This window comes from Lobosporangium transversale (assembly GCF_002105155.1).
Source record: "Lobosporangium transversale strain NRRL 3116 chromosome Unknown BCR41scaffold_75, whole genome shotgun sequence".
In the NCBI taxonomy this organism is placed as follows: Eukaryota; Fungi; Mortierellomycota; class Mortierellomycetes; order Mortierellales; family Mortierellaceae; genus Lobosporangium; species Lobosporangium transversale.
The window spans coordinates 103,914-128,227 of NW_019029053.1; the positions used below are offsets into that span (position 1 = coordinate 103,914).

Below are 24,314 nucleotides of genomic sequence, written 5' to 3' on the forward strand. Positions count from 1 at the left end.
GCTTCAGATAGTGTATTTCCTGATTCATCTTGAAGATCACAGAGAACCGTGTATGTTACATTGGCTGCGTGTTTGAGCATCCTGCCGTTGATATACCGACTTTTCTTTCGTTGTCGCTGTATCCAGTAGTAGAGGACTTCCTCGAGAACCACGTTTTTTCGCTCAACGATATAATGTGAGCCCGGGGGGTATACCTCGGCTGCAGCTCGAATTTTGTTTTCATTATGAAGTATTCGCTGAAAGCTACTTTTTGGAACGTATAACTCCTATTAAGCATCCGAAAGATTTAGGAGAAAGCTTGACTGGGAGGCAGTCTTTCCGCTGTTCAAGGTAATGATAAATATCCAATAGTTCAACTTGTTTTTCAAGGGAGTATGAGAACCTAGACATCGGGATCTCAAACTGTTTGGGGTTTGGGAGCAAAATAACAGCGGACATGTCATTTTTTCGGGCACTCTTTAAAAGCTCACTATACCTCTGTTCATGAGTGCGGTCGAGCTCTTCCAGCTCGCACTTTGTATATTTTTTATCATACTTAGTGGGAGGAGAAGGAGTTTTTTATTGTTTGGCATCGTTTTAATTGAACTGTGGTGATGACTGTAAAAAGATGGACTTTTTTTGATTGTAAAGGGATGTAAAGGCTTACAAAAAAAGTGTGTCATGTGAGAAATATATATGTGTGACTTTCCAAACGTCATTTTAGAATAAAACATTTAGGGAGGTCAATTTAATCAAATTTGTAGGCGTTTTTCTTAAGAAAACGTCTATAAAAATCAGATTCGACTGTACTGGCTATTTAGTCAGGAAATAAAATTATTTGGGCTTAAGAATTTACAAGATACAGCGTTTTTAATTGTTTTATCCATTTTAAAATAAACTTTATCGGTTTTTTTTTAAAATTGTTCCAATGAATAAAAAAATTTATCCAAAGGTAAGTTAAAAAGTTGGCCGAAAAGGGCTGAGAAATTTATCCAAGTGTTTGCAAATTTTGTCCAAGTGGTCATGCGGAATTAACCATGACTTTTGTGGGACATAGAAAGGACATGGTGTTTGGATATTTGTGACAGTCGGTTCGGTTATAATGTTTGAAAAAATGGATAATATTTCAGACACATTCGGATAACTTGTAGGATAATTTTATTAGCTTAAATGGATAAAGCTTATTTCCCATCGGAGCAATGCAAATTGAAAATGGATAAATGTTTTTTTAAAATGGATAAAACAATTAAAAACGCTGTATTTAAAATTCTAACCGTATGTCTTTAGTGTCTTGTTAATAAGCAATTTCTTGACAGAGAAGCAAGCCTGTTAGACTTGTGCTCTGATGTGGACACTAGAAGATTATGTAACCATTTTTCCAGTTACCAAAATAATATCCCTTAAACCGTCAACCTGGCAAATTTGCCATTATAAATGGGCTTAAAATCCAGCAATTCATGGGCATGTCGAAATAAATGACCGAAAACTAAACTGTTATGGAGCTATCCTGGCTTCTTTATTTGTGCCAATAAAAAAACTCTTGAAGGCTTTCGCATGACACTAGCATCCTCTTAGGGGGCCCATTGTGTTGTTTATTTATTGACTGGTGTAATAGCAGTGATAATATTCGCCATAGTATCGACTTGAAAGGAGGGCAATCTGAGTTGATTCATTCTACCGCACCTTAGAGCTTGCTCGGCAAGACTTGATTTGTCACATCATTTGCTTCCTCATACCCAAGATGATACAAATATCTCTGTTGGAGTGAGTGGTGAACTGTGTGTGGTTCAGATGTAGTGGACATAAACGGCGAAAGAATGCATCGAAAGGATGTGAGCGGTTATGAGAGCAAGGAAGAAGGGGTTGGTATGCCTGTTCAAGTCCTTGGCAAGAGGGCATGAGTAGCAGTTGTGATCACAAGTTGATTTCGGTGAGTCTGCATAACAATGGTATAGTTTCTAGACCCTATCTTCCACGTACAGCATTGCATTATTGGTGTTTTCAGACCTGGCGCCAATCATGCGAGGTATTTCTTTTTCCGAGGATTCCTTGTGTTAAACGGCCAGACAGAAAGCTTAAAAGACATACAGACACAACGGTGAAAAAAATGTATGTGAGCAAACAGTTGCTGTGTTTATTTGTTGTCTGCACATGCCTTCTATCCCTAGGAAAGGATGAAACGCGTCGGTATTAATCTCGCTTCTGTAATTCTAAATGCATATATTTTGGCGATTGGTATCAACTATCAAGTTTGCACATACACACACCAAACGACCGCCAAAAACCACCACTCTCGCTTCTGCTCTCCCTCCATCCACAAGGCGCTGCGCAATATCACCATTAACAAGGCACCGTCCAGTAAGAAAGGGTGCTTAGCTAGCTTTTACTCCAAGCAATAAGCACATCACCTATCTCCGCCATTGATGCCGGAACCTGAGAGCCAACGAATATCTCTGCTTTAACGCAATAGTACTGGGGCTGTTGGAGCAAAGAACGACATCTGAATCCATTCTCTGATAAAAAAGACTTTTTTTCTTTAGTTGTTACCTATAATCACCGAGTCATATCTGTCAATGCATTTATTACCCCTGTTCAAAATTATAAATATTCTTTTATTCATTAAATTCCTCACAAAGCACAAAACGAGAGCCAGTGCAAACAAAAGAAATTGAAAAAAAAAAAAAACTGTGTAACAAAGGATCGACATCGACACTGTATGCTGTAGATGGAGATGATTTTTTCGAATGCTCACTTTGGTATCTCAATGCTATTGTTTCCAATCTGCCGTTCATGCGAGAGCTTGTATTTATTTGTCAATCTCTGCTATTGACTGGGACAAAACCCCAATCCAAACAAAGGAACTGAATAAAGATTGATGTGGCCTGTGAAGCAAAGGATCGATATCAAAACTATATGAGACAATGATAAAACTCATCATCAATCCAGGATATAAAAAGGGATCATTGTCTTCCTCCTTCAAAGGCCCATCCCTTTTACCACTGCCACTTGTTCCTGTATCTTTCCCTCAATATTCTTTATCTATTCGCTTTGAATCTTTACACCATAAAAAAGCTCATCCTTTTATACCTTTGTCGCCCCTTTTTTTTTTTTTTTTTTTCTTTTTCATTTCTTTTCATCACCACCATTTTTCCATTTTTCTTTCTCTTTTCGCTTAGATATTGACCATGGGGCTGAAGTCCTTCTTCAAACTGGTTGCGGATCGCGGGGTTTTACCTTCGGAAACTGACGTGGGCACTTGGCGGCAAATCCTGACCATTCTGTTCATTTAGATCTCCTCGGTACGTTCTATTACGACATCCTCCGCAGAGTCGTCCATGCAAAGATGAAAAACGAAACCATCATTGATGTAGGAAGGTCCCTGGCACTCGAGATAAAGGATCTTTTCACAACGGACAACCTGACTATACATATTGATGGGGAACCTTGTACTGAGAAAGAAAAAGCAAGGACAGAACGGCAAGCCATAAGACAAAAAAATATGGACGCTTTGGAGAACAATATGAGCACCTTCGAGAGAAATTCTCGGAGTGGGGTATGGACTCGTCCTCAAGTCATGAGGCGCATCCAGAAGGGTCTTCGAGAAGTCCACACCCTGAGCGTCCAGGACAAGGATCAGCTGGCAACAGGCCTTAGTTCTGTCTTCGATGTCTGTCTGTGTGCATATGAAGCGGACCCATGCATAGGGTGCCATGATGAGGAGAATGATAGGATCGTGATATCCCAAGACTCTGATTTTTTTGCGTACGAACGAGTCTGCTTCCTAGTGCGACCCCTTCCGCACCGTAGACGGAAGTTTGGGGTTTACGACGTAGACAACGTTATCCAAGCACTAAGACTGCCAACACACGCGCATCTGGTGTTTTTCTGTGCCATCGCAGGCAATGACTACTCAAGGAACCTCGAGACGTTAGGCCCGGTTAATAATCTTCGATTAGTTCGAAAGGTTGCGTGGAACAAGACCTACAATAAAATGCTTCAAGATTACCTCGGGGAAGCTAATAAGGTGTTGGGAAGGAACGTAGCCTCTGAGGAAGGCCGTTTCAGTGTAGCTCTCCGCATTTTTACTTCCGGCCATCAAACGTCGGCCCAAGCGTTACCATCGAACAATGAGTTCAATAACTTCAAGCGGCGTCTACTCAATGGAAAGGATCTTCGCCATAGAATGGCTCAGCAAAGGCGAGCGCAGCGTCGCAGAACGTAAGAAAGCTCAAGCTATAGTTTTTGGCCTTGAAACCAGACGTCCCCAATACTAATCGTTAGTCCCTTTCTTGAATAATGTAGAGGCGTACCATCATTCTATATAGCGGAAGGGTCACATAGGAACCAGTTCCGGCCCATCTTTTCTGACAAGGCGAGCATATTGAATGGGCGCACAGTTGATATCAGTAACTGCCGTCAGCACGATAGGCCGGGCCTTAAGCATCCACCACGTCGGAAAAAGGCAAAAAAGAAGCAACAGAAAAAACAAAAGCGGAAGCACAAAGGCAAGAAGCCCCACAGGGCTAAAAAAGAAGGTGCACCAATTAGGAACTTGAAGGATGCTACGAAGGTTGACCACAGCTACAGCAGTAAGCACCCTATCAAGGCCTTAACAATTGGGTCCCTTAAGGCCTCCATGGCAAGGAAAGGCGGACTGGACGCAGATGAAAGGGATAGTATTGCAAGCCAGATCCGAGGGGCAGTTGTTGTCCTCAACCGACTACGCCGCTATGCATACTGGGTGATTGCCTTGGACATTGAGAGGATCATGCGGTTACCAGGGGCAGCAAAGTCGAGGAAAAAGGCACTGGACGAGGTCTTGGATAGCAATGATTATTCCTTCCGTCTCGCCACCCTTCTTTTGAGTGGTCAAGGTGGCCCCAATTCAGCTTACGCGAGGGCAAAGAAACAAGGAAAGGCGGTAGAAACGCCCCATCATCACCTCGCTTATGAACATTTCAAGGCCACCACTGAACTTTCCCCAATAAAGGATATAGACATCACATTGGGGGACGTCCAAGGCTTTGATCCCAAAAAGATCACATTTCCAAGAGCGTCAGACTTACTAATGGGCCAAGTACAGACATCATTAAGGCAGCACTACAGGAACGCAATGGTATAGCTTGTGTAAGGTATTTTCATGCATATTCTGCAATCAAATGCTCTTTATTCACACCTTTTTTTTTTCTTTTTTTTTCTTTCTAGTTTGATGTCGAGAAAACAAACGAAGATATGAGTGACATTGAGTTTTTTTTGCGGGAGAACAAAAAAGTGAAAAAATACTCAGACTTTCCTACGTCCCCCTGGTCACCCGGGTATGTGTATCTGTCTGAACACGCCCTAGTTGACATCCTCTGGGCGAACGAAGATACCAAGCAGCTGCTGGAGCGTATTCTGCCTCTCAATAATGCTTCCAAGACTGCAATGTATGAGTGTGTACAGGGAACAAAAGGGGTTTTGATACAGGCTCTCTTTTGTGACATTGGAGGTGATCGCATGGTTCGTGGATATCAAGACAAAGTATCCCTGCAGTCACAGGACAAAGATCTAACTCGGTTCAAACTCAAAGGAACGATTTCTACCAACGGTCTAGTTCTGAATCTACTTGCCTATGACACAACCCAGACGAAGAGACAGCAGCAGTCTGACGTAGATGAAGAAGACCCCAGCCAAGAACTGGAGCTTTCTCAGGGATTTCTCAACACGACGTGTTCAAAGGCGGCCGGTGAAGACCTGACAGATGAAGACTACGCAAACATAAACTGGAAGAGGAGCTCCAAGCTGCTTGAAAACGTTGAGCTCACATTCAACAAACCAGGGCGATGCCTATCCGCAAACACCACAACTATCGTCGGATGTGATCCTGGTATTGTTAACGCCCTTACGTTTTCCTCGCTGGACCCTCACAACCCTAACTTGCGGCAAACGGTAAAGGTGAGAAGCAGGTTCTTGTACCTCCCTGTCCTCCGCTTCAATCACCTGTTGAACAAAAGGAAGCGTGAAAAAGGAATGATTGAGGTTGAGAGCGCCATCCCTGTGTTTGGAAGGGATACGTATAATGAGTACTTTCAATGGATGAACGAGGAGTCTCAGACACAGACAGGATCAACGAATTTGGATGTGCTTCAAGAGTTCTACGAGTCCAGATGGCACCTGAAAAAAAAAATGGGGCCTACGAAAGGCTCAACGAGCTACGTTCGACTACGCGGTACAGCGAGTGTTGAAGATGCTTGGGGATAAAGGAGTACTTGTCGTCGGCCTGGGGTCCTTTGAAAGTAGTAAAGGAGTTCCCAGCAAGCACACTGCTATAACGAGACATCTTGTCACACAGGTATGGCTTTTTTTAAAAAAGTAAGCAAAGCTGGAAAGCCATAGAACCCTTGCTAATAAACGACTGCCATTTGAAACGCTTAGGTCAAAGCACGAGGACACTTCGCTGTAGGAGCGCACGAATTTTACACCAGCGCCCGCTGTCCCCAACCCCTCTGCGATAGCTTTTTAGAGACGGTGTACCCTCGCTCTGAATATTCCAGGACATGTAAGGTATTCTTCGACTGTGACGCAGTAGGGGCGGAAAACATCGCAAGAATCGGTCTTGCTCAAATTGAGAGACAAGAGAGACCTGCAAAGTACAAGCCCACGGAAGAGTCGCCTGCTCCAGCTGCAAAGCGCGCACGACGCTAGACACAAGTATTTGGGTGCCGGCACACCCACAAAAAATTTGTAAGTTCTGTTTATTTTCGTCTCCTGTATCCATCCTCTCTAATCTTTTGCCCCTGAATTTCTGGACTAACTTTAAAAACCGTACAGATCAACAGATACGTCTCAGTTATGTCACTAAACTGTAAGTCACAGCTGCTTTAAAAGGCAAGATATGATACCAGCTAGAGTCTCAGACTACGCTTTAACTCACCTTCGCTTAATAAGCACCACCATTGGTCTCCCTGAGGCTGGGAAAGCGTTTCTTGCGGCATATCTTCCAGAATATATAATCGGTCTATATTCACCTTTTCTCATCTATGCATATAACGGCGCATTACAAGGAACCCCTTTCAACTCATTCTTCGCCTGTATCATTGATTGGATTTTTCAGTCCCGTTTATTTCTTTCACAAGTACTCGAAATAACTCGGGATCACCAGGTTTTTTTTTTCTCACTTTTGACGCCGTTACTTGACTCTTTCAATATACCAGTGGTTGGAGGATTATTCGCACCTCAACATGCATGGGCATTTACGCTTTTTATGTTGGAATGATGACCCTTTGTGGCGCACCCAGACATAATCTTTAGCCATTTATAGAACTCTAATGACGTTCCTCCGAACTGACCGACTTGTGGGCGAATTGCTCTGGAAGATGATATCTCGAGCGCTCATAAACATGGAACAATTTGAGTGTTAAGTTAGCCTTTGAGTAATCATTTCTTCTCTTCTTTTTCTTCTTCTCTTAATGTGCGTGTTCATGTATGTCAGCATGATGAAAAGACTTGCCCAAACAAAAGAATGGTAAAGAATATGCACAATTCTCAAGCATAGCGTTTTGCAGTCATTTATATGTGGGTTTCTATTACTTTATTTCACGAAGATTTATAAAGCATAATAAAATTTCTTTTGTTCTCGTTACTTGTTATGATTCAAGCACATCGCTATACTTACTTTATTCTGTATTCAAAAAATAAAATAAGGGGGGGGGGGGGGAATGCTTACTGTTGCGCTCTGTGGCCACTACACCTTACATTTCGTCTACACCATGAATGTTGGCGGGATATAAATAAGGATTTTCTATTCGCCGTACGGCATTTAGGAAATAAGATAGAATTGTAAAGTTCCCTCCACTAACCCGCCTGCGACATTACCATTTATCTCGGCTTTTGCAACGCCTACTCTGCCCAAGAGTCCATTGGCACACACCATGCCATTTGGTCGAAGTGAGGCGTAGAAATTGGTTGTCGCCCCTAAATGAATTAACCTTCTATTTTTAAAGGTATGCTGAATTTAAAACTTTTTACGCGAGAATGGGCGTAAATTTCTTTGACATTTAATTTCAGATAAATATATAATACTTTTAAAACCTTAATTCATGTCACGAACGACCGTATGTCGAAAAGATCATCAAAATGAAACTTCCTTTCTCAATTCTACTGTAGATCAAACTTTTTTGGAGTCTGAATTAAACAGATGGTTTTTGTTTAACTGGCCACCTTGTAAAAAAGTGCGACCAATGGTCGCAATTCAAGACAAGGGGTAACTTTACTGCTTTTCCATAACTCCAGATCAAGCACATCTTTAAATAAATTAAGCTCTTCCAATCAAAAAGGGCGAGATCGGTAAAATTAAGGCTCTCAGTGAAATCAATGGACAATATATTTGTTCGCTTCATCATTTCCAGCAATCTTTTGGACACATCTCTTTACAATGAACAGCCATAATCATTCCAACACCAATGTCGATCAAACCAATACTCAAGATGGCGGTTATGGTGTGCAGCCGTCGCAATCTCAGGAGAGTCATCATTTGCCACAGCAGCAGCCATTAGCCCAGATTGATACTCAGTATGATGAGAAACAATCCCCACTATCCCCACTATCACCACAGGCCACTACCTCGAAAAAGAGGAGGACCTTGATGAATATCAATCCAGCCAAAGCTGTAGTTGGGGGAATAACCCAAGGCACCCAAGTCGTTGTTGGTGGTGTATCCACTGGAGCACAGGCTGTTCGCGGAGGCATCTCCACAGGTAACTTGAGCTTGTTTTTGTCAATCACACTTGTATCACTTAAGGACCTTACACTCTTGATAAAGCCTGTAATTTCAAATTTAAATGAATGAACTTGTCCCTCTCACAAAGCTCTTCTATCCTCTCGTACTACTTGTTGTGTACAAATAGTCGAAAAGGGTGTCACAAACGTTGGTACCAAGCTGAACAAAGTCCCAGGTGTCAGTCATGGTGTCTCCTTCTTTGCTGACTATCGAAAGTTTATGGATCGAGGCAATGTCATCGACTTGGCTGTAGCCGTTGTTATTGGTAATGAACTATTTCATTTCTTGCTCAGATTCTTACTTTTTTTTTTTTTTTTTTTTTTTTAAAAAAAAAAAAGGTTGTCTTATAAGCTTCATTAGAATTGAGAAGAACTTACTGACACATATTCATCTCTCATTAAATACTTCTTGATGGTTTCTTGGTATAGGTGCTGCTTTCACTGCAGTAAGTTCTGAGAAACTATAAGATGGAAGGGTATAACACTGGCTATCATGTAAATTAAGTCTTACTCTTATTATATTAGATTGTCACCAGTTTGGTTGCCGATATCATTACCCCAGTGTTGGCTTTAGCCTCTGGCAAAAACTTGGAGGAGAATTTCGTCATTCTTCGGAAAAGTGATAATGCCACAGCGGAATATGTAAGTTATGTTCTCTAAGCCGACATGTTAATAGTAATCAATGAAACCATAAGCTTTTTTCAAACTATTGATCATAACTAATGAATGCAACACAGCCTACCACCAGGCAAGCCGCGAAGGATGCAGGAAACATTACTTGGAACTGGGGAAATTTCCTTCAAACAGTGATCAACTTCTTCATTGTTTCTGCATGCGTGTTTCTGCTTGTCAAATGTAGGTATCATATCTTTCCGCTTTTATAAAGCTTGACCACATTATCATACATTAATCTAACTTCTCTAATTTACTTTCTAAACCGAGAACAGTGTATGAGGTTGCTCGTAACAAAAAGACGGAGGTTTCAGAGAAAAAGTGCGAATATTGTTTGAAAAGCATTCCTTTGGATGCTGTACGTTGTCCAAACTGTACGACCTGGCTCGATTGGGATGCATGCGCCAAGGCTGCAAATATGGAGCGTATAGCTGCGTCAAGCTTTTCAGGCATGTCAATGCCCATGTCAATGCCCATACCCATGCCCATGCCCATGCCCATGCCCACACCCATGTCTATGCCCATACCCATGTCTAATACAAATGTGGACACACCTTTAGATTGATCAACTCATAAGATAGCTGTGGCTTAAATTTTTCAGACTATATTGTGCGTTGTGACTAAAATAATTTTGTTCCCTCTTTTTGCTGGCCATTCCAAATGAAGGTGCTTATCTATACAATGGATATGAGTTAATAGCTATTGGGTATCCATCCATTCAGTTGAAGCATACAAATGTGCTTCATCCCTCCTAAAACATCGCCATTGCTGGCTAGAGATTGTGCTATACTTCTAGACAAGAACTCAGGAAAAAAAAAAAAAAAAAAAAAAAAAAAAAAAAACGGGCTATAGCTGGACCTGACTTCAACATATCGTTGAGACAATGTGTACATGGCGAATGCTGCAGCCAGGTGATTACAGGATGTATTTGAAATAACTGATCACTGTTGTGCTTTTTATGGCATACACATGTCATATTACTATTACTGGAACTATAATAATGGATCATAACTGGATGGTGCTACCTTTATACCGGATTCCATCCAATAATCATGCAGCACAGGAGTTATGGATTGCAAAGTTTTTCAATTTGAATGAGGAATTATTACTGCATCGCAACAACTCAATAGATTCGGCGTATCAAAACATGAAAGAATTCGCAGCTGATAGTCCACTTTTACTTCTTTATTATCAACAGCTGAACATTGCCAACCCAGCCACTGGCTGCCAGAAGACCATCGAATTCGATGATGAGCGCAAGACGTAAGTGTCCTATTAAAGACATCAACGAGTTTAGTTTTTGCGCTTTAAGATGGCTTCGGTTTTGCGTCATAGTGGGCAATAAGATACATGCGGTTTTTATCAAGAGATTTATCGAAGTTGTTTGTCAAGACAATATGGAAAAGAACTGGAAAATCAGCTGATGCTAGTACGAATATCGCGCAATAACATGCTTAGGAACAATAGAGACATTGGCGATTAACTTTTCGACTTGCATCGATCCTATTAATATAGTCGCATCTTCTACGATAAGCGTATCTCTGCCGAGGTTGCTGTCGATTCCCTTGGTGATGAGTTCAAGGGCTACGTTTTCCGTATTACTGGAGGAAACGATAAGCAGGGTTTCCCTATGAAGCAGGGTGTTCTCTTGCCCTCTCGTGTTCGTCTCTTATTGTCGAAGGGTCATTCATGCTATCGTCCCCGCCGCACTGGAGAGCGCAAGCGCAAGTCTGTTCGTGGATGCATTGTCGGCTCTGATATGTCGGTCCTTTCCGTTGCTATTGTCAAGCAAGGTGAGCAGGACCTTCCTGGTCTTACCGACACTACCATTCCCAAACGTCTCGGACCCAAGCGCGCCAACAAGATCCGCAAGTTCTTTGTACGTACTATTAGCTTGGATATCATCTTTATTTGCTTATTTATGCTTTCTGGACATATACAAGATTTTTACGGAGATTATGAGGACTTCATCGCGGTTTTTAACAAAATATGAATACGCGATGATATGCGACTGAAACAAAAAAGAGCCGGACGTGGATGTTGCCATGATACAACAAGCAAAAAGAGGGCTTTTTTTTTTTTTTTTACATCAAAATGCATCACTCCGCTGATGGCACTTTACTTGTTATACCGTTTCTACTGACTTAGAACTTGAGCAAGGAGGATGATGTTCGCAAGTTCGTTATCCGTCGCGAGGTTCAGCCCAAGAACCCTGAAAAGAAACCTTACACTAAGGCCCCTAAGATTCAGCGTCTTGTTACCCCCATAGTTCTTCAGCGTAAGCGTCATCGCTTGGCTCTCAAGAAGCGTCGCGCTGAGAACGCCAAGGAGGCTGAAGCCGAGTACAAGGCTCTTCTCGCCAAACGCGTCAAGGAGGCCGCTGAGAAGCGTCAGGAAATTAAGAAGCGCCGTGCATCTTCTCTCCACAAAGCTTAATTACAGAATGTTTATGTTGTATATAAACTTTCCTATTGACTTTAGATATCTAAATGATCCAGATGTGGAAGCGAACTAAAAGAGTTGGTGATATAAGAGTTAAAGAATGTGCAACATAAATATTTTCTCGAGAGAGCGCGTTTGTGCACTCAAGACGAGCGTATTTTATTCTAATTTCTTTGAATAGATGCGTTTCATATGGGGATCCTATCAATGTGCAACAAAAAAAAAAAAAAAAAAAAAAAAAAATTAATATACAGATCATCAGTGACAATTTCGATCCATCTTGCCTTGTTTATTTTATTACCTCAAAAAACAAAACTGAAAACCAAAAGATGCTGTACATATCCACAGCAAGAATGTATCCAATAATGGATTGGTAATAGATAGCAGTCCCAAAAAGTGATAACGATGTTCCCACATATTGAGGGTCGCTCATAAACCTGTAAGGACCACCCTCAACCTAGTCCAACGATAAAACAGTCGTGTGAACAACTTTTGAGTTCTCAAATAACATGATAATTAGAGCATACATATTAAAGAGGATTACACTTACTGGTGCATCAAAACGAAAACCGAAGCTGTCGCCATTATACATGCCCTTGATACCCAGCGCCTAGAGAAACAAAGAATAGATCCACCACCAGCAGGGTTAATAGAATGAACATTCTCAGCTTCGAAAGAAAAAGAAAAAGAAAAAAAAAAAAAAAAAAAAAACGCGATTCTTACATTTAAAGTCCATAGGTTAAGTAGAACACCAAGAACGAAACAGACTGTCCCCACAGAAGTGGCAACAGCAGCAGGGAAAATTACGAACTAACAAGACCAATTAAGCAATGAGAGTAATATTCTCGGTTAACCAGAACTGCATATTCAAAAGGCCTTTACAGATGGCAAAGCATTGTGGTGAATAACGAACCGATCCGACATCTTGGGCAACAGCCAGATGGATGAAATGATCACGAATCAAGGCGCTCAAAACCAAGTAAACAGCATAAAAGTAAATGGCATTATTTCCAATAATCTATGAAAAAAAAGGAGTGAGTGTAAGCGTGAACATGTGCGCATTTGATATCTATCACATCAAGCCGTTCATCTGCTTTCTTTCTTTACCTTAGTGAACTGATGGGTGTTGTATTCATAGCGCGCAGTGATATTGTAATTCGCAACATGCAAGATCATTGCCACTAAAAAAAAAAAAAAGAAAAATCGATCTGTTAAGACCAGTGGACACTGTGGCTTCAGCACACTCCAGCCACCTTCCTCCTTTTTTGGTTTATTTTTATGCAAACGTACAGATGGCGTGAAGGCATGGCGGCGTGTTGATCTTATTCCAGAGAAACTCGATGAATTCAGGTGACTGCAGGTTAGAAAGAGTAGGTTCGAAGGAGGTCAGGACGCCCATTGTATGGTGTGATCAAGTTTGGAAGAGGAAAGAGTGAAAGTTGCACTCTAGTTGAAAGGTTTGTAGAGAGAAAGTATTCCTAAAAATGGTCACAAACCCCATGAAAATTTGGGGCAACCATCACATGCGTTTGAAGGTATGAAAACTTTATTCATTATCTATCTCTTCGTCTTTAAAGTCAAAGCCAAACACAAATCCAGCAGTGCCAGTGGCATCAGAACACGATGGCGCAACTGTTGGATCCTCATTTACTTCAGTCTCTCCTCCTCTGGTATTGTTGATATTATATCCAAGACCTAACTTGGCCTGCTCCCAAAACGACAGCTGAGCTGATGATTCTTCAATCTGGTTCTTACTCCACTTTTTAGAATGCTTAGATGCTTTCGACAGGAGTTCGATATCGTGCTCGTGCTTTGTCCACATCTCCAGTAGCTGCTTTCTTTTCGTTGTCTCTTCATGACTCAATTTTCCAACCTTTGATTTTTCCGTGTCGTTCTCCGAGTTTTCAATTTCTTGAGAGCTGTTCATTTTAAAGAACGCCTCTTTGAACTCCTCATACAGTCCTTCCTTGCGATCATTCTTTACTCCAGAGACTTGATCACGCTTTATGTATAGAAATTCCATCGTCTCCTTCAAGTTTTGAGATCCCACATAATTCTGGGTTACCGCTATGCTTTCTTCCAAGTTAACAACAGCATGCCACCATCCTCGAGGAACGAACATAACTTCACCTTCACGGCATATCCCTTCAAGTGGACGGTCTGCGGGGCCGTTTGGTAATTGAGTTGATGCATAAAAGTTGCTGAACCACTCCATCAGTGACACAGGTGAAGTTACTTCTGATTCGTCTATGGAAACGAGGAAATTTAAGTAATAATGATTTTTCAATCATGATACTGAACAGAAGAGTAATAAAAAAAAAAAAGCTATAATAATAATAGTAATAATAATAAAATAAAAAGAATCTACCTTCATTTGTAAAGACTCCTGGTGGAAGAATATGTGGTGGAAACATGATCCATTTTTTTGAACCCGTGATAACCGCGTTCCATGCTGACGTAGCATTGGGATCCTAACAAAAATAGGGGTCCTAGATTGAGTCTTTCGCAATCTTTGACTATAGCTTTACAATGTAAAGCACGGCGCAAGCCATACTTACTTTATGAAATGTTGATCCAGATCTGGCGGGACCTATTATTAGCCATCGATAATCAGGCCTTTTATCCCCCATCATCCCGAAAAAGTCTTCACGAAAGTATGGTGGAACCTCAATATCTTCTTGAATCCCATCGCAGCGCTCTACAAAATTTTTATCAAATAAATACAGCGGGCTCTCATCTTTGGTTCCAGCCGCATACTTCAGGTACCTGGCTATGGTCATTTCAACAGACTCGGCTCTCAGCAGTACATTTGACCATCTCTCCAAAAAGTATTCTGTCGACCATTTCTTCCTTGCAGGCCAATGTTGAGCCCCATCAATGATGATAACAGGCTTCCCCGGTCGTTCATACTCGTTCACAAATTCCTCAACCGTTAGATTGGACCGACGGTCAATGTTCTCAACTGCAATATAAGGCTCCATGCCAATGGCAGCACAATAAAAAGGTTGAAAGAGAACGTCGGAATAGAAACTCTTCAGCTTCATTTGAGAGCGGTTTTTAAGGATCATTGAGGTATCATACTTGGGGTCGGATCGTTTCAAGAATGTAGCGCGCCAATTGTCCTCTTCCCACTCCCAATCACCTCCGAATTTCTCGATTGTCAACGATTTCCACATGTCATCCAGATGTGTCAAACCGTAGAGCACCCTAGAGGCGGCACCCAGCGTCAACAGATCATGGGACGAAAGTAGATTAAGGATCTCCATAATTATTTCATCTGTAAGGCGAGAAAGAAGGCCTAGTGAAGGCCCTCGGCAAGAGCCTGTAAAATCTGGCTGGGTAGCATCCATATAGTAGTTGCCAAGAGGTTTAATGCCTAATGGGTGTTGCAAGGACATTATGTGTTTGGTGGTAACTTTGGGCCTTTCATAGCGTATAACAAGCCGTTGCTTCTTAGCATGGGGTTGTTGAGCTAACGAAGATGCTTCATGTGTTGGCATAATTGAATACCGAATTACCGAATTGTCTTCAAAGATGGTGAATGTTTTTATTCTCAAAAAAGATAAAAGAAAAAAATTTTCAGGTGTGACCGCTCAATAACCAGTATCTGCCAGAAATCATTTCTTCTACACAGTGGCAATGCAGGCCATTTCAACAAGGACATCTTTTGGAAGGCGAGCAACTTCGACGCAGGCACGGGCAGGAAGAGCACCATTCATGTTCTGTAGAATTTAAAATATAAAATAAAGTAGGCTTGGCTTAAGTAACTATATAATCACTTCGTTGCTGTGTCCTTTTTCCATCTTACCTTGGCATAGATCTTGTTAACTGCATCAAAGTCATTCATATTCTTCAAGTATACTGTAGTCTTGACGACCTGAGCGAAGGATGAGTTAGATGCTTGAAGTACGGCACTCATGTTGGCAAAGACTTGTTCCTATTTGATTACCAGCGATAACAACAAAATAAACAGATGGAGTAAGTAACAGTCATAAGTTAAGACATAGAATTAGATAAAATGTGGTCACCACCTACAGCCTGAGCTTCAACACTTTCAGGAACAGCACCGGACTGAGGGTTAATTCCAATGGCGCCCGAACAGAAAACAAAGCCATTAGCGACAATAGCCTGGGCTATTGTTGATGAAACGCGAGAATATGGTAAAAGAGGTTACTGTTGAATCTGTTGTTTCATATTACACGTCTTTCAAAAGTGAAATGTTTGGAGGATGCATACAGTATGGCCCAAGAGCAGCAGGGGCGTCATTGGTGCTAACAATCTTGTGGATAGTGGCCATGATTTGATGGAATGTTAAGAATGTGGGGATAGGATTGATGAAGAGTGATTTACAGCTGTCAAAACCATGTCGCGAAATCTACACAGTGCACTGATGCCTGGTAGGAGAATAACACAAGTCTCTCTCAAAATATGTCATACACAAGGCTGGGTCAGCTGATTTATTACTTTGTACAGTAAGTTTGTTCAGGCGCGCTTGGACACCCATTTTTGCTTCCTATTCTGTATATCTGCTATAACAGTTTGCCTTTCCCTATGTGGAAGTCGTGCTATGCTCGTATCAATCGCAAAGAAGCCCAATCTCCTCCATACATCCATCACCTCGCTATTATTCTGTCAAGACAATTCAGCGACAGCTTCCTCTCACTCTATTCTTTTTCTTTCCTTCTCTTCAGCTCTCTCTACCTCTAGTTGTCGCAGCAAAGATGGTGAGAGGAAGCCTTCGAGAGGCTGTCCAAGATGGTCATTGGTATCGACCGTGTTTCGGGCCTGCTCGAGTTAGGTACGTGCAGGTGCAGTATTGCATTTGACATTGATAACGAGCAGTAGAAAAAGTAAGTGAGAATAAGATGTGGGTCCACACACCACACCTATGGGGCATTTATTCATTTCTTAGTAGAGGGACTTGCACCAGGTAACTACGTATCTACCTATAAGATGACATGGGTTCATTCAAAACCCTCATGTCAAAGATTTATCGCGTCTTTGTGCGACGCGTTATTGCCACTAATTTCTGCTGCAATTTTTTAGCGTATTAATTTTGGTGTGTTTTTTACTAGTATTTTATCATTAATTTTCTTGGTATTTTCTAGGCCATCATTATATTGCATGCTGTGAAATATGCAACAGAATCCATCGCGGACCCTCTCTGCAAGGTACATGTGCTTGCAAGGAACTCTTTGTTTTTCATGACCAGGACATGTGCAAGACAGTGATCCTATGCGATATGAAACTTTGTCAATTATAATGTTTCAGATTAAAAATATTTACCAACTGACAAAGTTTCAGATCGAATAGGATTACTGGACCTCTTAAAAAAGTTTAGTTCATCCTTCTGCTCTTTTCTAGTAGCTGCTACTCCGACTCCTGGAGTTCTTAAGATTGTTGATAATGTATGCCTGACTTTCATGAGATGGATATAGTCTACTCTCGACATCTACACAGGCCTTGGGGTTATGAATTGCTACGATCTCTCTTTGCGCCATCTACCTTCAATAATTGTGGGTTGGTACGTCACCTTTGTTCGGAGATCAAATTGTAGAATGTTGCTTTGGAGAAGCCTTTGCCTGTCTTGTGGCCTTTGCGGTTTGATAACAGCGCGTTGGCTCCTACTACACATGCTTTTTTAGCCTAGATCAAGATCCAAGATCTCGATTGTATTCCGATTCCATCCCAATACATGAACGTTAACTTCTTTGGAGGTTACAAAATTCCTGAATTCGGTCAAGTAATAGTCTGTTCCGCCGATGGTAGGAGTGATCCTCTCGGGAAGCTTATCTTTGAGCAGTCGTCTATACTTGATAATATTTAGTTCTTCAATTTAAATGCAAAGGCAACTCGCCAATCGAAAACATGACATTTGTCTTTTCCTGAGAGGAATATAGATCACAATATGTTTTGGTTGAATTATGCCAGTGCACCTTTTTTTTTTCTTCCGCTTGTTTGTTTATTTATAAGTTAGATTAAGAATCATTTCCTATTGCTTACTTTGTCAAAAATCAGGTAATTCGCTTTTATAGCAAGCATGGATCTTGATCAAAGTATGTCAGCTGCTAAAATGCAGAGCCTCGTTTCTGTTGGCCTTAGTGAATTAAGTTGAAACCTCGTCTTGCATCACTACACGGCACCCTTGTTACAAAGCTAGTGCCCAGGCTATGGATAAGAGGTTATGTTTTGGCAGGCATCAAGCTTAATACTTCTCAGAAATATTTTTGATATAAGCCTGGCTCGAATCATCCTTGCGTCTACGGATTTACTGGCCGAGTTCATATGAAGCAGACATGCAGTTCAAAGTGCCAGATGATACTCCATAGAGACAGGATCCATGCAACACACCGACACCTTTCCAAGTTCCAACAGCTGTCGTATCTCCAATCGCCAGACGTCATCGACCGAGTGAGAGCATGATTTAACCCTCCACATCTAAGAATCTCTTTTTTAATTTTTTTTCTTTATGCTCTGCCTTTGTATTCACATCTTCTGTAGCCTTTGTTACCAAGGGTGGTTGTTTGTGATAAATACGAAAAAAAGGTAATACTTTGTAGCGAATATACAGCAATAATGAACGTGATGTTCTTCTCCTCAATGGCGAAAGCTTGGCCAATGTTGACTCTGTTGTACAAGTACGAATACAGTGTGCAGGCAGAGAAGGCAGTCACAATAGCATGGTCTCGACATTCATCGTTTGAAAGCGAGTAAGAGCAGCAAGACTGTCTAATGTGGGAAGTGGGGTGAGGAGGTCACATTATAGCAGAAATGCCACTGACCTACCAGTACTTCCCTTCTTTTCTATCTTGGACATGATTCAACTATTTTTTTTTTATCATAAAAAAAAAAAAAAAAAAAAAGAGCAATACCACATTCTAATACCCACCATATCAACTTTGCACGGTTCGAGTCCAGGGATTTATTCGCTAGGCGCTGCCGTGTATGGGGTAAAATACAATTAGTGAATGGTAAGAAATGCAAGGTAAAGTACATGACGAAAAGAGAGGAGCTGTTTACAAAGTTACGTCTGTAAACCATGACAGTAGGCCCAGACTGAGAGACTCGCACAAGTCGTGGTATGGAGGTGATAATAGTAATAACCCAACTTTGCTAAATAACCGAATTGGTACACTCCCATTTCAAATGAGATATCTTGTATACAATGAGTACAATAGCTCAAGACCTTGATCCATAAAACTGATCGGCAAAGATCCCCTTGTTATTGCAACTAAAATTGCTGAAGTATTGCCTCAAAATCCGCATCGAATTCTGTCATGGTACTGGTAGCATCCAAATTTCCGAAATCAATCCCGAAATCTCCATCAAATAATAGGCTTTCCAAATTCGTGGCAAGCTGCGGAGATGTTGTTCCAACCACCGTCGCGGAGGCATTGGTACTATCTTTGCATGAATGAGAACTCGATGAAGCTACGTTATCCGGCGGCGTGACAGGCGTGGTCCATGATTCGTTTGGTAAGAAGTCAAAAGTAAGGTCAGGTACTGCATTGTCGGCCGGGGATGGGGGTACTGAAGACGTATCAGTCAGTGGGACTGCTGATAGTGGTTTGGCAACGGTAGATGCAGATACAGATGATGCAGTCTTATTTGACATTGTTTTCAGTTCTGCGCAGACTGAATCTGCGGTATTGTCTCTTTCGACTGCGAGCGTTGCAACAGTTGCTGTAGGAACATGTAGAGCATTTTGAATCGTAGGCTTCAGAGACTTATGATTGTTAAGGCAGCGCTTCTTCACAGATCTATTTCTATTATCTGGAAGAGCTTTGGTTACATCAATCGTTGATGAAGTTCGTTTTTGGGAAATTTTATGAGTATTAGGCTGTCTCTTGTCAAGGATTGATGCTTTGAACGTGGCATTATCTTGGAAAGGATAAATACACTATTAATCGCACCACCCATACCAGAAGGAAAAGGTCATGATGTTAGTTACATATCATATGTGTACTTAGATAACAATGAGAAAAAAAAAAAAAAAAAAAAAACATGGCTTACATCTTGATTGGAGCACATCGTAAAGCTTGCATGAAATGAAATGATGTATTTGGCGATAGAGCCGCCACATAGTGGGCAATTTGATACATGGGGCATGTTGCGGCAAATGAAAGATGAAGAACAGAAAATTAGAAAAGATGCCCAAAGTAGTATTGTTTTCAATGTGGCTTAGACGACTTTTTCTTTTTTTTTTTTTTTTTTATTTTAAATGCCAGACAATCCTCAACATCTCTCAACACTTCTTCCCTTTAGTTATTCCTATTCACTATGCTCGGATTCTGGGGTATTTTAATACCATGCTTTCATCTAATTGAATTGTTGGATTTCATAGCCTGTCCCTAGGAGTTAAACTAAATTTTTGAATCATTCCAATGTTAATGTAGGCCTTACTGTTCTGCCTGAGAAGACCTACACACAGGTCGTTGAAAACTCCTTCAAGTTGTCAATGGTTAGAATGAATCCTATTATTTTTACTGGTTTATTGACATGAACTGTTCACTCAATTAATTTTATTATTTTTCCCTTATGGCATAATCATGATTTATAGGCAGCTCTGGATGAGAATGTTAAGCCCGGTCGTTCATCGGTCCGAGTCACTGTGGATAAAAAGACATTTGTCCTTTGTTCTTTGATTTCTGGAAAGGTCGAGCAGCAGACCTTGGATTTAGTCTTTACTGAGGGCGAGGCGATTACCTTCTCCGTCTCTGGCGAAAAGTGAGTTATTGACTGACCATGTAGTTCTGTGATTGTTTGCAGTACTTGTCATTACTATGAAGCAATCATGAGTTTGGCAGCTCAACTAATTTCTATGTTCCTTTAACAGCCCTGTTCACCTCTCTGGAAACTACCTTCCCGAAGATGAGGATATGGGCTTCGATGACGATGACGATGACGAGGCTGATATGTTTGATGATGAAGATGGAGATGAGGATGAGATGGATGACGAGGAGGATGAGGATGAGGATGAGGATGAGGATGAGAATGAGGATGAGGATGAGGAAGAGCAGGAGCAGGATGAGAATGTCATTGTCACTAAGGGCGCAAAGCGTGTCGCCAAATTTGAAGAGTCCACCAAAAAGCAGACCGTCCCTGAGAAGAAGCAGAAAGTCTCGGAGGATAAAGCTCTGCCTGTAAGTAAGGAGGAACCTAAGAAGGAGACACCGAAAAAGAAGGAGGAAGCTAAGAAGAAGGAGGAAGCTAAGAAGGAGGAAGCTAAGAAGAAGGAGGAGCCTAAGAAAGACGCGGCTAAGAAAGAGCCCAAAAAGGATAACAAAAAGGTCCTTGCCAATGGTTTAATCATCGAAGACATCAAAATTGGTACTGGCATGGCTGCGAAGTCGGGAAAAAAGATCGGCATGCGCTACATTGGTCGCCTCACCAATGGCAAAGTTTTTGACAAGAACACAAGCGGAAAGCCATTCAACTTCAATTTAGGTCGCGGCGAGGTTATCAAGGGCTGGGACCTTGGCATTCAAGGTATGCAGCTAGGCGGTGAACGTCGATTGACTATCCCCCCTGCTCTCGCTTATGGTTCCCAGGGTGCCCCCCCAGATATCCCTCGTAATGCTACCTTGGTCTTTGAAGTCAAGTTAGTCACCTTAAAGTAAAAATTCGCATCGGCATGCCTTTATTTATTATATTTTCTACTCATGTCATTTTGTCATTGTTCAAATAAATCCAGCATCCCATCATGATCGGCATCAAATTCTCAACTCAGTTACTGAAGCTAGTGGAAAAAGATACTGAGCGACACTCCAATGTTCTCAAATTTACTAACGCTATTGTGCCTGTAGATGCAAATGACGGTAGCATGACGACACGTGTGTGTTGGCCATCCTTGTCTATATTGATGCAAGAAAGACATATTTTGAGTTTTTTTTTTTTTTTTTTTTTTTTAAAAAAAAAAAAGACCTAAACTATGTAAACCAATTCGCTGTGAACAGTACCTGAAATAAGCTCTGTTGCGAATTTATCCTGATTTCCAATGAAGTAAATGTGTGGGCGCTGTTTCATAATAAATGGGTCTTTGTCCTTAAAAGGATAACACCCTGAAATAGCAAAGTCGAGAAATTAATAAATAAATCAGTCATGCTCATATCCATTGGCACGGGAAGAAATTTTAAATCATCGACTCACAGAGTGTGTCCGGCGCTGTTGGCGCCATATGTCCCCATTGGAGCGTCTTGACCGCCATCTCCAGTCGATTTTCAGACTTGGCATATTTGTAAATGTCGTCAATAGTTTGTCCAGAAGTTCCCAACAAAGTAATATCGTCGATACTACTCCAGTACGGATTTGTTACGTTATGAAATGTTGAATATCTGCGTGCAGATGGCAGTAATGCGTGATGAATAGGCTGTTGAGGAATTGTTACACTCGAAGGGTCACTTTCGCCAGGCATAATATCCACTGGGATACCGGAGCACACTTCACGAAGAAAGTTATCCAGAATCTTGATAGGCTCAGTGAAGTATGACGCTCTGTCGTACCCATATTTTTTCTGTCCTTGCGAAACACATAAGTCGTATAATAGCAACCACAATATCATAAATTAGTGCCTTGTGCCAAGTCCTAGTTCCTAATAGCTTTTAATGTAAGCGAACGATCTCCACTGTCATTACCCCTTTAGAATCATCCTCAACAATCTCTGGTGTCACAATTGAGTTCCCAGCGAAGATGACCCGTACAATATTGGCACATTCGGTTTGCTCCTAAAATGAGTAGGATATAGGGGACTTAGGAACTGCTTCTGCTCACATCACTAAGTACTATCGATTTTTGGCTTTACTTTAATATCGCCGATCTCTCCTGTCAAATACTCTGCCAACAGATCGAGCTCCAACGGCTTGAACGACTTTCCACCAATCCCAAGTCCCGAGACAAGTGCTACATGCTTATCTGCCTCATCTACAAATTAGCAATAGAGTGTTGAGTTCTCATATAGATAAATTTATGCTGCATCAAGTGGTCTACTTTCGAAAGATACCTGTCTCCATTTGGCGGATTGGCTCTTGTGGCGGCGGTAGCGTATAGCACACATCGACCACCTTAAAATCTCCATTTTCATCCTCGGACCCAAGAACGCCCATTATTATGCCTAAAGAAAAACACTCTTGTAAGATGAGTGGCTGTATCTTCGTTAAATTAAAAGATAGGCATTCATTGTCCTCATTCTCGTACCCGTTACAAACAAGCCGTCCATTACTGCCATTCCAGTAAGCTTAACTCTTCCTGATTCATCCTCTAGATATACAGAGTCGTCGTCCCCTATGTATTTTGGTCTATCGGGTTGAGCCGCGATCCAGTGCTTTAAAAATTGAGCGTGCAGTTCACATGTAATAATAAATTTGGTGGCAACATTAGAATATGCATATTTAACGTGGTATTAAGCATGTAACTCGATGAGACATACATCTTTGGTAATATCATTAAGGATATTAGGCTTGAGTTTCATTTCCGTGTAGACGGTGCCAACCAAATATGAGATCTCGCCCGGCTGAACATCCAGCACCTTTTCCACGTGTTTAGGCTTTGAAGGCAAAGAATCTTGAAAAAGAAAATCGGAAGTTTCAGGTGTAATAAAAGGGGAGCGTAACCATGATGTGAAATTAGCAGCCAATTCAGGTAAGACCCCATTACAAGCAATACATGACTATTTATTTGACTAATATCGCTTATATCTTACTCCATTGTTTCTTCGCCTGCTCAAGCACCTTAGGCCTCATAAGTACGAGTCGGGTAAAATACAAATGTGCATACTGAAGCCTATAATCGCGTGTTTTAACCAGAAAGTTATCTTGCAATGAGCTAAGATCATCGAATGCTGCCTTGCGACGATGAATGAGTGGTGTAGCCGTCTCCATAATGAACAATACAAAAAGATGTTGAACACATTAATGCCTTTTTCCTGTTTGTTGTTGCCAACATGAAAAATCGCTGTCACTTCATAGAGTCGATAGACAGAATTCCAGCCTAATAACAGACTGTCACGAATAAAGTTCCTAGCTTTCATAATGTGGATAATATGGATCACATTTCTCAGCTCTGTCATTGGGTCTCGCGAATCCTTCAATATACATCGTTATCCCAGTACAATTACGTCTCAAAAACAATAGCTGGCTTACAGCCGAAACTCTTGCTTGCGAACTATATTCTGTAAGTTTGTTGCAGCTGCTGCATGCATATCTCGTCTGAGTGCATATTAACAACACACGAACATGTGTGCAAAAGTGATAAATGATGTATTGGCACTCTAGCCTATGCAGTAATCATAGGATAGCACGTATAAAAAGCAATAAGGACTCGAACAATGCAATCCATATTCAATTCACCTTCATGCTTTTCATTCTTCGGTTACTATTTCTCGATAGTTACTAATATCCTGATAACGATCGTTCTATGGGGCCTGCTCTGGATGGGTTAAAATTGCACTTGACATCAAATCCGTCATG

At 41.3% G+C, this 24,314-nt stretch overlaps 8 protein-coding genes across 8 annotated transcripts; 4 read left to right on the forward strand and 4 right to left on the reverse strand.

Annotated features, from left to right (window-relative positions):
* Positions 1-5,185: 5,185 nt before the first annotated feature.
* Positions 5,186-6,689, forward strand: BCR41DRAFT_364724 (hypothetical protein). The gene is made up of 3 exons (XM_022026066.1): positions 5,186-6,099; positions 6,161-6,310; positions 6,394-6,689. The coding sequence occupies exons 1-3, from the start codon at positions 5,212-5,214 to the stop codon at positions 6,661-6,663; spliced, it is 1,308 nt and encodes a 435-aa protein (XP_021875599.1). The 5' UTR covers positions 5,186-5,211; the 3' UTR covers positions 6,664-6,689.
* Positions 6,690-8,935: 2,246 nt separating this feature from the next.
* Positions 8,936-9,973, forward strand: BCR41DRAFT_314729 (large-conductance mechanosensitive channel; the record flags this gene model as incomplete). The annotated part of the gene is made up of 5 exons (XM_022021187.1): positions 8,936-9,002; positions 9,166-9,182; positions 9,262-9,387; positions 9,474-9,591; positions 9,684-9,973. Coding segments are annotated over 5 exons (618 nt in total), but the record flags the coding sequence as incomplete, so codon positions are not given.
* Positions 9,974-10,270: 297 nt separating this feature from the next.
* Positions 10,271-11,955, forward strand: BCR41DRAFT_364728 (40S ribosomal protein S6-B). Its single transcript, XM_022026067.1, has 3 exons — positions 10,271-10,671; positions 10,924-11,287; positions 11,557-11,955. Exons 1-3 carry the CDS (start codon positions 10,556-10,558, stop codon positions 11,842-11,844), a joined length of 768 nt encoding a protein of 255 aa, XP_021875601.1. The 5' UTR covers positions 10,271-10,555; the 3' UTR covers positions 11,845-11,955.
* BCR41DRAFT_426715 (phospholipid methyltransferase-domain-containing protein) lies at positions 11,615-13,295 on the reverse strand. Its single transcript, XM_022030766.1, has 7 exons — positions 13,141-13,295; positions 12,958-13,031; positions 12,764-12,868; positions 12,574-12,660; positions 12,401-12,460; positions 12,152-12,307; positions 11,615-12,051 (listed from the first exon to the last, which is right to left on the reverse strand). Exons 1-7 carry the CDS (start codon positions 13,247-13,249, stop codon positions 12,010-12,012), a joined length of 633 nt encoding a protein of 210 aa, XP_021875602.1. The 5' UTR covers positions 13,250-13,295; the 3' UTR covers positions 11,615-12,009.
* A 101-nt stretch (positions 13,296-13,396) lies between these two features.
* Positions 13,397-15,248, reverse strand: BCR41DRAFT_314724 (hypothetical protein; the record flags this gene model as incomplete). The annotated part of the gene is made up of 3 exons (XM_022021185.1): positions 13,397-14,097; positions 14,219-14,321; positions 14,409-15,248. 3 exons carry the CDS (start codon positions 15,246-15,248, stop codon positions 13,397-13,399), a joined length of 1,644 nt encoding a protein of 547 aa, XP_021875603.1.
* A 189-nt stretch (positions 15,249-15,437) lies between these two features.
* On the reverse strand, positions 15,438-16,221 carry BCR41DRAFT_364734 (endoribonuclease L-PSP). The gene is made up of 4 exons (XM_022026068.1): positions 16,087-16,221; positions 15,886-15,983; positions 15,659-15,787; positions 15,438-15,572 (listed from the first exon to the last, which is right to left on the reverse strand). The coding sequence occupies exons 1-4, from the start codon at positions 16,145-16,147 to the stop codon at positions 15,477-15,479; spliced, it is 384 nt and encodes a 127-aa protein (XP_021875604.1). The 5' UTR covers positions 16,148-16,221; the 3' UTR covers positions 15,438-15,476.
* A 3,633-nt stretch (positions 16,222-19,854) lies between these two features.
* Positions 19,855-21,562, forward strand: BCR41DRAFT_390680 (hypothetical protein; the record flags this gene model as incomplete). The annotated part of the gene is made up of 4 exons (XM_022028259.1): positions 19,855-19,882; positions 20,247-20,311; positions 20,411-20,577; positions 20,687-21,562. The coding sequence occupies 4 exons, from the start codon at positions 19,855-19,857 to the stop codon at positions 21,468-21,470; spliced, it is 1,044 nt and encodes a 347-aa protein (XP_021875605.1). The 3' UTR covers positions 21,471-21,562.
* A 14-nt stretch (positions 21,563-21,576) lies between these two features.
* BCR41DRAFT_402091 (DNA polymerase alpha/epsilon subunit B-domain-containing protein) lies at positions 21,577-23,726 on the reverse strand (the record flags this gene model as incomplete). The annotated part of the gene is made up of 9 exons (XM_022029273.1): positions 21,577-21,704; positions 21,810-21,911; positions 22,000-22,363; positions 22,485-22,574; positions 22,652-22,770; positions 22,850-22,960; positions 23,044-23,170; positions 23,276-23,409; positions 23,549-23,726. The coding sequence occupies 9 exons, from the start codon at positions 23,724-23,726 to the stop codon at positions 21,577-21,579; spliced, it is 1,353 nt and encodes a 450-aa protein (XP_021875606.1).
* Between the last annotated feature and the right edge of the window lie 588 nt (positions 23,727-24,314).